The sequence below is a fragment of the Pseudorasbora parva genome, chromosome 17 (assembly GCF_024679245.1).
Source record: "Pseudorasbora parva isolate DD20220531a chromosome 17, ASM2467924v1, whole genome shotgun sequence".
Taxonomy (NCBI): domain Eukaryota; kingdom Metazoa; phylum Chordata; class Actinopteri; order Cypriniformes; family Gobionidae; genus Pseudorasbora; species Pseudorasbora parva.
In genome coordinates, this window is record NC_090188.1 from 43,285,315 (window position 1) to 43,298,670 (window position 13,356).

General features: G+C 38.2%; 1 protein-coding gene across 2 annotated transcripts in view; it reads right to left on the minus strand.

Annotated features, from left to right (window-relative positions):
• Window positions 1–11,890, minus strand: part of abcc2 (ATP-binding cassette, sub-family C (CFTR/MRP), member 2) — a 50,325-nt gene extending 38,435 nt beyond the window's left edge. For both annotated transcript variants that reach the window (XM_067420799.1, XM_067420800.1), the window contains exons 1-7: window positions 11,597–11,890; window positions 8,004–8,174; window positions 7,491–7,634; window positions 6,865–7,005; window positions 2,309–2,431; window positions 2,164–2,219; window positions 1,449–1,671 (exon numbers count right to left, since the gene is read on the minus strand). In XM_067420799.1, coding sequence (XP_067276900.1) covers window positions 1,449–1,671; window positions 2,164–2,219; window positions 2,309–2,431; window positions 6,865–7,005; window positions 7,491–7,634; window positions 8,004–8,174; window positions 11,597–11,638 — 900 coding nt within the window. In that variant the 5' untranslated portion in view covers window positions 11,639–11,890. The remainder of the gene's footprint in view (window positions 1–1,448; window positions 1,672–2,163; window positions 2,220–2,308; window positions 2,432–6,864; window positions 7,006–7,490; window positions 7,635–8,003; window positions 8,175–11,596) is intronic.
• Between the last annotated feature and the right edge of the window lie 1,466 nt (window positions 11,891–13,356).

A 13,356-nucleotide genomic window follows, 5' to 3' on the forward strand; every position in this document is an offset into this window, starting at 1 on the left:
GCTGGCCATTTCAGTGCCGGATCCTTCTTCTACGCAGCCATGATGTTGTAATTGATGCAGTATGTGGTCTGGCATTGTCATGTTGGAGAATGCAAGGTCTTCCCTGAAAGAGATGACGTCTGGATCGGTATATGTTGTTCTAGAACTTGGATACACCTTTCAGCATTGACTGCCTTTCCAGATGTGTAAGCTGCCCATGCCACACACACTCATGAACCCCAGACCATCAGAGATGCAGCTTCTGAACTGAGCGCTGAGAACAACTTGGGTTGTCCTTGTCCTCTTTGGTCCGGATGACATGGCGTCCCAGTTTTCCAAAAAGAACTTCAAATTTTGATTCGTCTGACCACAGAACAGTTTTCGGTGGATTGTGTTCACTAATGTTTTCTGGAAGTATTCCTGAGCCCATGTTGTGATGTCCATTACAGTATCATTCCTGTATGTGATGCAGTGCCGTCTAAGGGCTGAAGATCACGGCCACCCAGTTTGGTTTTGACCCTTGACCCTTACGCACAGAGATTGTTCCAGATTCTCTGAATCTTTGGATGATAATATGATGCTCTGCAGATGATGATAACTTCAAACTCTCTGCAGTGTTTCTCAGAGAAACTCCTTTCTGATATTGCTCCGCTATTGTCCGCCGCAGCATTGGGGGAATTGGTGATCCTCTGCCCATCTTGACTTCTGAGAGACACTGCCACTCTGAGAGGCTCTTTTTATACCCAATCATGTTGACAGTTGTCCTAATAAGTTGCAGATTGGTCCTCCAGCTGTTCCTTATGTGTTCATTTAACTTTTCCGGCCTCTTATTGCTACCTGTCATAACTTTGTTGGAATGTGAAGCTCTCATGAATTCCAAAATGAGCCAATATTTGGCATGGTATTTCAAAATGTCTCATTTTCAACATTTGATATGTTCTCTTTATTATATTGTGAATAAAATATAAGATTATGAGATTTGTGAATTATTGCATTCCTTTTTTTTAATCACAATTTGTAGTGTCCTAACTTTTTTAGAATCAGGTTTGTAATACATTATTAAAATCTTGTTAACATGAATTAATGCACTGTGAAAAGCTGTCTTTTATTAACTAACATTAACAAAGATTAACAAATGCTGTAACAAATGTACTGCTCATGGTTAGTTCATGTTAGTTAATACATTATCTTTCTCGTTAACATTGGTTAATACATTAACTAGTGTTAACTACTGAAACCTTATTGTAATGTGTAATAATCTTTATAATCTGTATACATTTTGTGGTTAAAGAAATATTCTAACCCAGAAGTATTTGAACCCAAACCATAACTTGAGCAAAGCTAATAAATTTGGCTGTAATGAATTTGAGTATTTTGTTTAAGTTGGTCCAAAGTATTGATTGTTTTATTTTAGTCTATGCATTGTAAACCAAGACCAAAGAGCCGGGAATAAGGAAACAGTCTCTTACCATAACTAGAACATCCTGACTGACTCCTTTGGCCAATCCGTTGAGATGTTCATCACCAGAGCGCCGTTTGTTCTGCTTCTTCTGCAGGACGCGGCGAGCTTTCTTCAGCTCTTTGGCCATTATGTCCTCAAACTGCTGACAGATGGCACGAGTAGAGTCCTTCTCATTCAGATCCCACATGTCCTCCTGAACCAGAGGCTTCTTATAACCTTTGTACACCATGCTGGAAAATACAAGGGTGTGAATTATGCAGAAGAAAACCCCATACAACAGCAACATACAGCAGCTTAGCATTTTTGTCTCGTTTCTAGTCTAAATATCTAAAAATTCTTACATTAAGAAACATTTGCTAGACAAGTAAACATGATTGTCTTGTTTTGGAAGAAAAAAACCCTCAAAATTAAAAGAGTTTTTGCTTAAAATGAATAATCTGCCAATGCGGTGAGAAAAATAATCTTGTTTTCTGTTTGAATTAAGATTATTTTCCTCACCCCATTGGCAGATTATTTCTCTTATTTTAAGCAAAAACTCTCTTCATTTTGAGTTATTTTTTCCAAAAACAAGACAATTACTTTTGCTTGTCTAGTAAATACTTCTTGTTTTAAGTATGTTTAGATATTTTGACTAGAAACAAGACAAAAATACTAAGCAAGAAAAGCATTTTTTGCAGTCTAATTAGTAAAAAAACTTAAAAAAAACTAAACGTATTATCCACCTGTTAAACCAGTTAAAGGTGATTCTGCTGAGAAACGTTGCTTTAGCTTCGGGATTCTGTGGAGAATTACAGAACTTAGATTGCAAAACATATACGTTTATTACGAGTGATATTATAAGTGGCATTTCTCTCATGCTTTCTGTACCGTTTGTGAAAGTTTTTTAACTTGAGGTGAAACGTCAGCGATGGCTGATAAAACCAGAGCGATGAGCTGCAGTCCGTAGCTGATGTAGAAGAGGCAGAACCGCGGGACATCGGCTACTGCATCCTGAGGGAAAACATTACAATCATGAGCCATTCGTGCTTCATTAATGAACGTTTGACTATGGAGCTAAATCAGTCTCAATAAAGATAAATACACACACTACATTCACATATGCACACACAAGATTCATAAATGCACACACATAATTCATAAATGCACACACAGGATACACAAATGCACAAAAAATTCACAAATGCGCACACAAAATTTAAAAAGCACAGAAGATTCACAAATGCACACAAAATTCATAAATACAAAGAAAATTCATAAAAACACACAAAATTCATTTTGAGTTTGTTCCTCAAATTTAAAAATGTGGTCTGTGAACTTCCCTGCATTTGTGTGTGAATTTTGAGACTCCCCTGACTTGGCTTGACACACAAATGCCCTTTTTAAACAGTAAGTTAAGTTACTGTGTTTTGCGCGTGAGTTACTATTGCCATTGGCAGCTGACAAACAGCGACAAACTCCGAGAAAGAAAATACAGGCATCTGCCAGAAGAAGTCCTCCACCGCACTAGCCTGCGCTTGTGTTCGTGCTCGCTCGCACCACCTTAGGCTATATCGCGATGTGTAAACGCGTTCATGTGATTGGCTTATAAGTTAACAATCCCCCACGTGGGGTGCGTTCTTGTGATAGGCTAAAATAAGGGAGATATCTGATTGGTTGCTGATCATTGCCTGTTTAAAAAGGGCATTTGTGTGTCGAGCCAAGTCAGGGGAGTCTCAAAATTCACACACAAATGCAGTGAAGTTCACAGACCGCAAGCAGTTTGTAAATCAAGGTATATTTGTGTGTGCATCAGAAATACATTTCTGAATCTGGCCCTTTGCATTTCTGAATTTTGTGTGCATTTGTGAATCTTCTGTGCTTTTTTAATTTTGTGTGCGCATTTGTGAATTTTTTTGTGCATTTGTGTATCCTGTGTGTGCATTTATGAATTGTGTGTGCATTTATGAATCCTGTGTGTGCATTTATGAATTAAGTGTGCATTTATGAATTAAGTGTGCATTTATGAATTAAGTGTGCATTTATGAATCCTGTGTGTGCATTTATGAATCCTGTGTGTGCATTTATGAATTAAGTGTGCATTTATGAATTAAGTGTGCATTTATGAATTAAGTGTGCATTTATGAATCCTGTGTGTGCATTTATGAATCCTGTGTGTGCATTTATGAATTAAGTGTGTGCATTTATGAATTAAGTGTGCATTTATGAATCCTGTGTGTGCATTTATGAATCCTGTGTGTGCATTTATGAATCCTGTGTGTGCATTTATGAATCCTGTGTGTGCATTTATGAATCCTGTGTGTGCATTTATGAATCCTTTGTGTGCATTTATGAATCCTGTGTGTGCATTTATGAATCCTGTGTGTGCATTTATGAATCCTGTGTGTGCATTTATGAATTAAGTGTGCATTTATGAATCCTGTGTGTGCATTTATGAATCCTTTGTGTGCATTTATGAATCCTGTGTGTGCATTTATGAATCCTGTGTGTGCATTTATGAATCCTGTGTGTGCATTTATGAATCCTGTGTGTGCATTTATGAATTAAGTGTGCATTTATGAATCCTGTGTGTGCATTTATGAATCCTGTGTGTGCATTTATGAATCCTGTGTGTGCATTTATGAATCCTGTGTGTGCATTTATGAATCCTGTGTGTGCATTTATGAATTAAGTGTGCATTTATGAATCCTGTGTGTGCATTTATGAATCCTGTGTGTGCATTTATGAATCCTGTGTGTGCATTTATGAATTAAGTGTGCATTTATGAATCCTGTGTGTGCATTTATGAATCCTGTGTGTGCATTTATTAATCCTGTGTGTGCATTTATGAATCCTGTGTGTGCATTTATGAATCCTGTGCGTGCATTTCTGAATCCTGTGTGTGCATTTATGAATCCTGTGTGTGCATTTATGAATCCTGTGTGTGCATTTATGAATCCTGTGTGTGCATTTATGAATTAAGTGTGCATTTATGAATCCTGTGTGTGCATTTATGAATCCTGTGTGTGCATTTATGAATTAAGTGTGCATTTATGAATCCTGTGTGTGCATTTATGAATCCTGTGTGTGCATTTATGAATCCTGTGTGTGCATTTATGAATCCTGTGTGTGCATTTATGAATCCTGTGCGTGCATTTCTGAATCCTGTGTGTGCATTTATGAATTAAGTGTGCATTTATGAATTAAGTGTGCATTTCTGAATCCTGTGTGTGCATTTATGAATTAAGTGTGCATTTCTGAATCCTGTGTGTGCATTTATGAATTAAGTGTGCATTTCTGAATCCTGTGTGTGCATTTATGAATTAAGTGTGCATTTCTGAATCCTGTGTGTGCATTTATGAATTAAGTGTGCATTTCTGAATCCTGTGTGTGCATTTATGAATCCTGTGTGTGCATTTATGAATCCTGTGTGTGCATTTATGAATCCTGTGTGTGCATTTATGAATTAAGTGTGCATTTATGAATCCTGTGTGTGCATTTATGAATCCTGTGTGTGCATTTATGAATTAAGTGTGCATTTATGAATCCTGTGTGTGCATTTATGAATCCTGTGTGTGCATTTATGAATCCTGTGTGTGCATTTATGAATCCTGTGTGTGCATTTATGAATCCTGTGCGTGCATTTCTGAATCCTGTGTGTGCATTTATGAATTAAGTGTGCATTTATGAATTAAGTGTGCATTTCTGAATCCTGTGTGTGCATTTATGAATTAAGTGTGCATTTATGAATCCTGTGTGTGCATTTATGAATCCTGTGTGTGCATTTATGAATTAAGTGTGCATTTATGAATCCTGTGTGTGCATTTATGAATTAAGTGTGCATTTATGAATCCTGTGTGTGCATTTCTGAATCCTGTGTGTGCATTTATGAATTAAGTGTGCATTTATGAATCCTGTGTGTGCATTTCTGAATCCTGTGTGTGCATTTATGAATTAAGTGTGCATTTATGAATCCTGTGTGTGCATTTATGAATTAAGTGTGCATTTCTGAATCCTGTGTGTGCATTTATGAATTAAGTGTGCATTTCTGAATCCTGTGTGTGCATTTATGAATTAAGTGTGCATTTATGAATTAAGTGTGCATTTATGAATTAAGTGTGCATTTATGAATCCTGTGTGTGCATTTATGAATTAAGTGTGCATTTCTGAATCCTGTGTGTGCATTTATGAATCCTGTGTGTGCATTTATGAATTAAGTGTGCATTTATGAATTAAGTGTGCATTTATGAATCCTGTGTGTGCATTTATGAATCCTGTGTGTGCATTTATGAATTAAGTGTGCATTTATGAATTAAGTGTGCATTTATGAATCCTGTGTGTGCATTTATGAATCCTGTGTGTGCATTTCTGAATCCTGTGTGTGCATTTATGAATTAAGTGTGCATTTATGAATTAAGTGTGCATTTATGAATCCTGTGTGTGCATTTATGAATCCTGTGTGTGCATTTATGAATCCTGTGTGTGCATTTATGAATTAAGTGTGCATTTATGAATCCTGTGTGTGCATTTATGAATCCTGTGTGTGCATTTATGAATCCTGTGTGTGCATTTATGAATCCTGTGTGTGCATTTATGAATCCTGTGTGTGCATTTATGAATCATGTGTGTGCATTTATGAATCCTGTGTGTGCATTTATGAATTAAGTGTGCATTTATGAATCCTGTGTGTGCATTTATGAATCCTGTGTGTGCATTTATGAATCCTGTGTGTGCATTTATGAATCCTGTGTGTGTATTTATGAATCCTGTGTGTGCATTTATGAATCATGTGTGTGCATTTATGAATCCTGTGTGTGCATTTATGAATCATGTGTGTGCATTTATGAATCCTGTGTGTGCATTTATGAATCATGTGTGTGCATTTATGAATCCTGTGTGTGCATTTATGAATCCTGTGTGTGCATTTATGAATTAAGTGTGCATTTATGAATCCTGTGTGTGCATTTATGAATCCTGTGTGTGCATTTATGAATCCTGTGTGTGCATTTATGAATCCTGTGTGTGCATTTATGAATCCTGTGTGTGCATTTATGAATTAAGTGTGCATTTATGAATCCTGTGTGTGCATTTATGAATCCTGTGTGTGCATTTATGAATTAAGTGTGCATTTATGAATCCTGTGTGTGCAATTATGAATCCTGTGTGTGCATTTATGAATCCTGTGTGTGCATTTATGAATCCTGTGTGTGCATTTATGAATTAAGTGTGCATTTATGAATCCTGTGTGTGTATTTATTTTTATTGATACTGATTTAGCTCCATATTTGACGGCATTAGGTTTAGGGTTATTATCCCGTTATTGTAATCACTATAATAAGCAGATGTGGAACCGGCCTGTAAAATAAAGTGCTACCCCTATCTCAGTTAGCTGTGATACTGAGCACTGTCCTGTCAGTTGTTTCTGTTTCAGCGAGTGTGTCCTGTACCTGTGCCAGCGCTTCCCTCAGTAACGTCTGAAACTGGAAGACGGCGCACAGCACCTGAAGAAGCCAGAATAAGAAGAGGCTTCCGGAGTCCACACACATCACCCTGCGCCGCATGGACTCCTGGCACAGCATCACCACTACCTACACACACACACACACACAGCTCATGAACATGAGCATCCAGCTCTGCGTGTAAGTTTACTGTGTTTAGACGGCTGCACTACAAAAAAAAATGCTTTTCTTATTCAGTATTTTTGTCTTGTTTCTAGTCCAAACATCTAAAAATTCTTAAAGCAAGAAGTATTTACTAGACGAGCACAAGTAATTGTCTTGTTTTGTGAAAAAATAACTCAAAAGAGAGTTTTTAGTTAAAATAAGATAAATAATCTGCCAATGAAAAAATTCAAACAGAAAACAAGATTATTTTTCTCACCCCATTGGCAGATTATTTATCTTATTTTAAGCAAAAACTCTCTTCATTTTGAGTTATTTTTTCTCAAAACAAGACAATAATTTGTATTTGTCTAGTAAAAGTTTCTTAATGTAAGAATTTTTAGATATTTTGACTAGAAACAAGACAAAAATACTAAGTAAGAGGAGCATGTTTTGCCGTGTGATACACATACCCATGACACTGCGAACAGAACAGGATTGGTGTAGAGCACCGCTGGGTGTTTGTGCGCGGAGGACTCACTCGACGGCCCATAATCCTCACCCAGAGTCAGCGCTAACTCCGCGATCGCTGTCAGAAACAGGAGGCCAGCCACAATCTGATGACCAGAAATAAAAATGAAGAACAATGTGGCGTCCAAACACAAACCATCCAAACATTAGAAGCGGAAAACTGGAATCTGCACTCGAACACGCTCTCTAAAGCTGATGATACACAGGGCCACTTTTTGAGCAATGTTGCTGAAAGATGTTGCTGTGGGCTTTTTCTCAGTGGGAATGGGCAACGCATTTCTATCTGGATATCCAAAGAGAAATGTGTTGCCCATTCCCAATGGAAAAAGGCCACAGCAACATCTTTCAGCAACATTGCTCAAAAAGTGGCCCTGTGTATCATCAGCGCAAGACATTTCCAGTAGCTCTGTATTTGACTGAATGGTTTTGAAATGATATTTGATGTGATTCTTCACCTGTTTGCTGATGTAGAGTCGTGATGCCGGAGCTTTGGCAGATTTCTTACAGAAGCTGGAGAAGTGCCACGGCGCGCAGAGCCAGAGGAGCGCGAGAGGAAGCCAGACCAGCACCGTCCTCTCCACACACAGCGGCAGATCTGGGTCCTCACGCTGCAAGTACGAGGCATTCTGACACACACACACACACACACACTTTAAGTTTTTGTGAATTGTGGGGACTTTCCATAGGCGTAATGGATTTTACACTGTACAAACTTAACATTATATCCCCCTACACTGCCCCTGCCCCTACACCTTCCCATCACACACACACACACACACACACACACACGCACACACGCACACACACACACACACGCACACACGCACACATGCACACACGCACACACGCACGCGATACGGAAAGTATTCAGACCCCCTTAAATTTTTCACTCTGTTATATTGCAGCCATTTGCTAAAATCATTTAAGTTCATTTTTCAGGTCTCTCCAGAGGTGCTCAATTGGGTTTAAGTCAGGGCTCTGGCTGGGCCAATCAAGAACAGTCACGGAGTTGTTGTGAAGCCACTCCTTCGTTATTTTAGCTGTGCTTTGGGTCATTGTCTTGTTGGAAGGTGAACCTTCGGCCCAGTCTGAGGTTTTGAGCACTCTGGAGAAGGTTTTCGTCCAGGATATTCCTGTACTTGGCCAAATTCATCTTTCTCTCGATTGCAAGCAGCCGTCCTGTCCCTGCAGCTGAAAAACACCCCCACAGCATTATGCTGCCGCCACCATGCTGCACTGTTGGGGCTGTATTGGACAAGGGATATTTTTCCTCCACACATACCGCTTAGAATTAAGGCCAAAAAGTTATATATTGGTCTCATCAGACCAGAGAATCTTATTTCTCACCATCTTGGAGTCCTTCAGTGTTTTTTTTTAGCAAACTTTCATGTGTCTTGAACTGAGGAGAGGCTTCCGTTGGCCATTCTGCCATAAAGCCCCGACTGGTGGAGGGCTGCACCAATGGTTGACTTTCTACAACTTTCTCCCATCTCTTGAGCTCATCCACAGTGAGCTTTGGGTTCTTCTTTACCTCTCTCACCAAGGCTCTTCGCCCCAATAGCTCAGTTTGGCCGGACGGCCAGCTCTAGGAAGGGTTCTGGTCATCCCAAACCTCTTCTATTTAAGGATTATAGAGGCCACTGTGCTCTGAGGAACCTTAAGTGCAGCAGAAATGTTTTTGTAACCTTGGCCAGTTCTCTGCCTTGCCACAACTCTGTCTCTGAGCTCTTCAGGCAGTTCCTTTGACCTCATGATTTTCATTTGCTCTGACGTGCACTGTGAGCTGTAAGGTCTGATATAGACAGGTGTGTGGCTTTCCTAATCAAGTCCAGTCAGTATAATCAAACACAGCTGGACTCAAATGAAGGTGCAGAAGCATCTCAAGGATGATCAGAAGAAATGGACAGCACCTGAGTTAAATATATGAGTGTCACAGCAAAGGGTCTGGATACTGAGGACCATGTTATATTTTATTTTTCTTTGAATAAATCTGCAAAAATGTCAACAATAATCTCTCGCTCTCGCTCTCTCGCTCTCTCGCTCTCTCGCTCTCTCGCTCTCTCGCTCTCTCGCTCTCTCGCTCTCTCGCTCTCGCTCTCTCGCTCTCTCGCTCTCTCGCTCTCTCGCTCTCTCTCGCTCTCTCTCAACATTCTGCATTTTTGCATTTAAAAAAAACCTCATTTAGTATGTTTATAAATCCATTTACATTGTGAGGACCGCTGGCTGGAGATCTCAGGTTTGTATTACATTGTGGGAACATTTGTTAATATAAACAAGTACACACACACCAGAGCGAGCAGGACTGAATGAAAGCGTGATGTCAGTGTAATCAGTCATTGGCAGGAGCTCAACTCACAGCAGAAGTCACCGTAATGAGTGTGTCCGGCTGTCAATCATTACACACACACACAAACACAGCATGACTCAAGGCATTTTATTATCAAATGTGATTTTGAGTTTTTTGTGCTACTTCACAAACTGCAGCTTATTAGGCTTCAGACCTAACGTGAAGTTGTCCGTCACACACGTTTACTATCTAACCTTTATCTTTTGAACATGAAGTATAACATTAAGGATGTTGGGTAAACATCTGGACACACACTCTTAAAAATAAAGGTTCTTAAGTGTTCTTTGGCAGGGTGTTTTGTTCCATTAACAACCTCTAATATCCAAAAAGATCATTCCATTGCACAAAAGTTTCTTTAGAATTCTTTAAATTTCACAAAACATTTCTTTGGGAAACCAAACATGGTTCTCCTATGGCATCACTGTGAAACCCATGTTTGGCTCTTCCTGGCACCTTTATTTTTAAGGGTGTATGGAGAATTTCATATCACCCTGGTTCAACACCAACACCAGTCCTGCGTCTCACGGGTATATTTTGACAAATATGCCAAAATGATCAATTTTTCTTTTATGCCAAAAATCATTAGGATATTAAGATCATGTTCCATGAAGATATTTTGTAAATGTCCTACTGTTAATATATCAGAAATGTATTATTAGTAGTAATATGCACTGCTAAGGACATCACCCCTTTTGAGAATAGACGTGTAAAGGCATTACCTGAACTTCAACAGCTGTAATTCAAGAATGCTTCAGAATATAGACACGAAGTTTGGCAAATAATTTATAATAACTAGCATCAAATCCACATCCGGCTCAAAAACATCCGGTTCATTCAGTTTGAGTTTAGTATAATTTTTAGTCATTTCACTATGTACCTTTTAATATCGACATGTAGGTTTCATTTATTTATCAGATGTATTTTTATTATTTCCACTTCATTATTTGAGTGCTTAAACTTCAGCTAATTTCAGTTCATTATAAAATTTCTAATATTTGCTTAGTTTACATTTTTTAAATCATATTTATATTTGATTTTATTTCAGCTTTATTGCAATGAGCAGAAATGTTTTAGTTAACGATAATAACCCTGTTCAGAACCAGGGTTCATTTAGTTTTAATATTTTTAATTACCTTTTATTAGTTATTTTTAATTTCATTAATTCTAGTTTATTGTTTAGTCATTTCATTATGTGCTTTTGTCATTATATATATATATATATATATATATATATATATATATATATATATATATATATATATACACATACATACATACATACATACATGTATTTATTTATTTATTTATTTATCACAATAATAATAATAATAATAATAATAATAATAATAATAATAATAAAAAGTAATCTCAAAGTATGATATTACAAACATGGAGGAAACATTGTGTCTGGTTGACTTATTTCTTCAAACGTGTACATGCGTTCATCCTTTAGTTTGGGGGAAGAGTTGCATCCTTTTTTTAGTTCCTAAACTTAAATAACAATAATAACCCTGCTCAGAACTTATGGCAGTTTTTTACAAAATGATCATGAATTAATAACTTTAAATTGTACCTTCTGAGTAGAATGCATAAAGCATGGTCGTATGCTGATGTGCCCAGCAACATAATCTGACTTCAGCATGTTTAGACTGTGGAATCTGTCTGTACAATCATTTAGAAAGCTGTAAGTTAGAGACTCACCCAGAAGACGGATCCGCAGTATTTGTCTAGAGCCGCAGACATGTCTCTTCCATCCCACTGACCAGCTGCAAAAAGAGCTGAGGCTTCTCTCTCACACACACACACACCGATTCTCTCAGCGCTGGAGATAGTCACATAAACTCCTGCTGATCTAACCTGAGCTCTGGTCTTATAGTCTTCTGAGAGATGTCACACACAGTGTCTTCTGTCTGCTGTTACAGAACAAACGCATAAAAAGGAGATTAACCTTTCCCCACTTGTTGAAAAAGAAACAGCCCAAAGATTACTATTCAGTTTTCATTACTCACCAGTCTAAAGTCCAGATGCACCATAGTTATGTACATGTGAGGAGGGGGAGGGATGGACACTCTCTCTCTCTCTCTCTCTCACACACACACACACACACACACACACACACACACACACACACACACACACACACACACACACACACACACACACACACACACACACACACACACACACACACACACACACACACACACACACACACACACACACACACACACACACCACAGGAAACATTCTGCATTTTTACATTTTCAAAAAAACATCACAAAATTATGTTTTCCTCATGGGGACCCAAAAATGTCCCCACAACATAGGGTTTACCAGGACACACACACACACACACACACACACACACACACACACACACAATGGGAAAGAGCTATTTTCCGTTTTCTTTTTTCTGTTGTTGTAGGTAGGGTTTCCTGCTATTATAAAATCATTAAAGGAAGATAAACAAAGGATGGCTACTTATGGTCAGTGTTATGTAGCAAAAATACCATGTTTGACTATTAGCCTTTGAACTTACAATGAGTTTGTTTAATTTAAAGCATTGGTTACCTTTTATTTCAACGGTCCCCTTCAGACATTATACTGACCATAAGTAACTACCAGTCAGCTTAGTCTACTAACCCTTAACTAACAGTCTAATACTCTAATGAGAGTTAGTTGATACACACACACATTATTTGTAGTGAAAGAATACCTACTGGGACCATCAAAACAAACTGTAACTAAATCACACACAAGTTAACAACATGACCCTAAGCCAAGGTAATTACTAAAGCAAACTAATAATTGTTTGCACATTCATGCTTTATAGATTAGATTAGGTTTGCACAAAGACAACATCACAGCAGTTTAAATTCAAAGCTGATATGAGACTATTGATACAAAACAAGGGTTAAAGTATTTATAGGCAATATATGCATAAAATACAACTTCAATTCTTGTATTTTATGCAAGACATGTGTTTGTCATATTATGATTCTCTGGCCGCTGATAGTGCTTACAGTTAATCATTACATCCGTCAGGATAAGAGATACAGTGCGTGCCGTGAGTCACTGAGGATTCAAGGACACATCAGCATGACAGGCAAAATTACAATTACACAGCATTTTTCTTCATAATTGTTTCTCTAATGAAAAATATTGGTTTTCCTACTTTTCAGCAATACGTCAGATCAGCTGCTGGTCATGTATTTGTTGTATGGTTATGTGTGTAACCCTGGTTCCCTGAGAAAGGGAATGGGACGCTGGGGACGTGTCCTCATGAGGTACGTGTGTGCCTAAGATACTTCTTCAGATTCATATTGTCCAAAGATGCTGCGTTTCGTTCCCTTTCTCAGGGAACCGGGGTTACATATGTAACCCTAGATGTTCCCTTTCGAGGAAACTTCTACGCTGCATCAGCTGCTGACACTATGGGGACGCCATACCAACTGCACAAT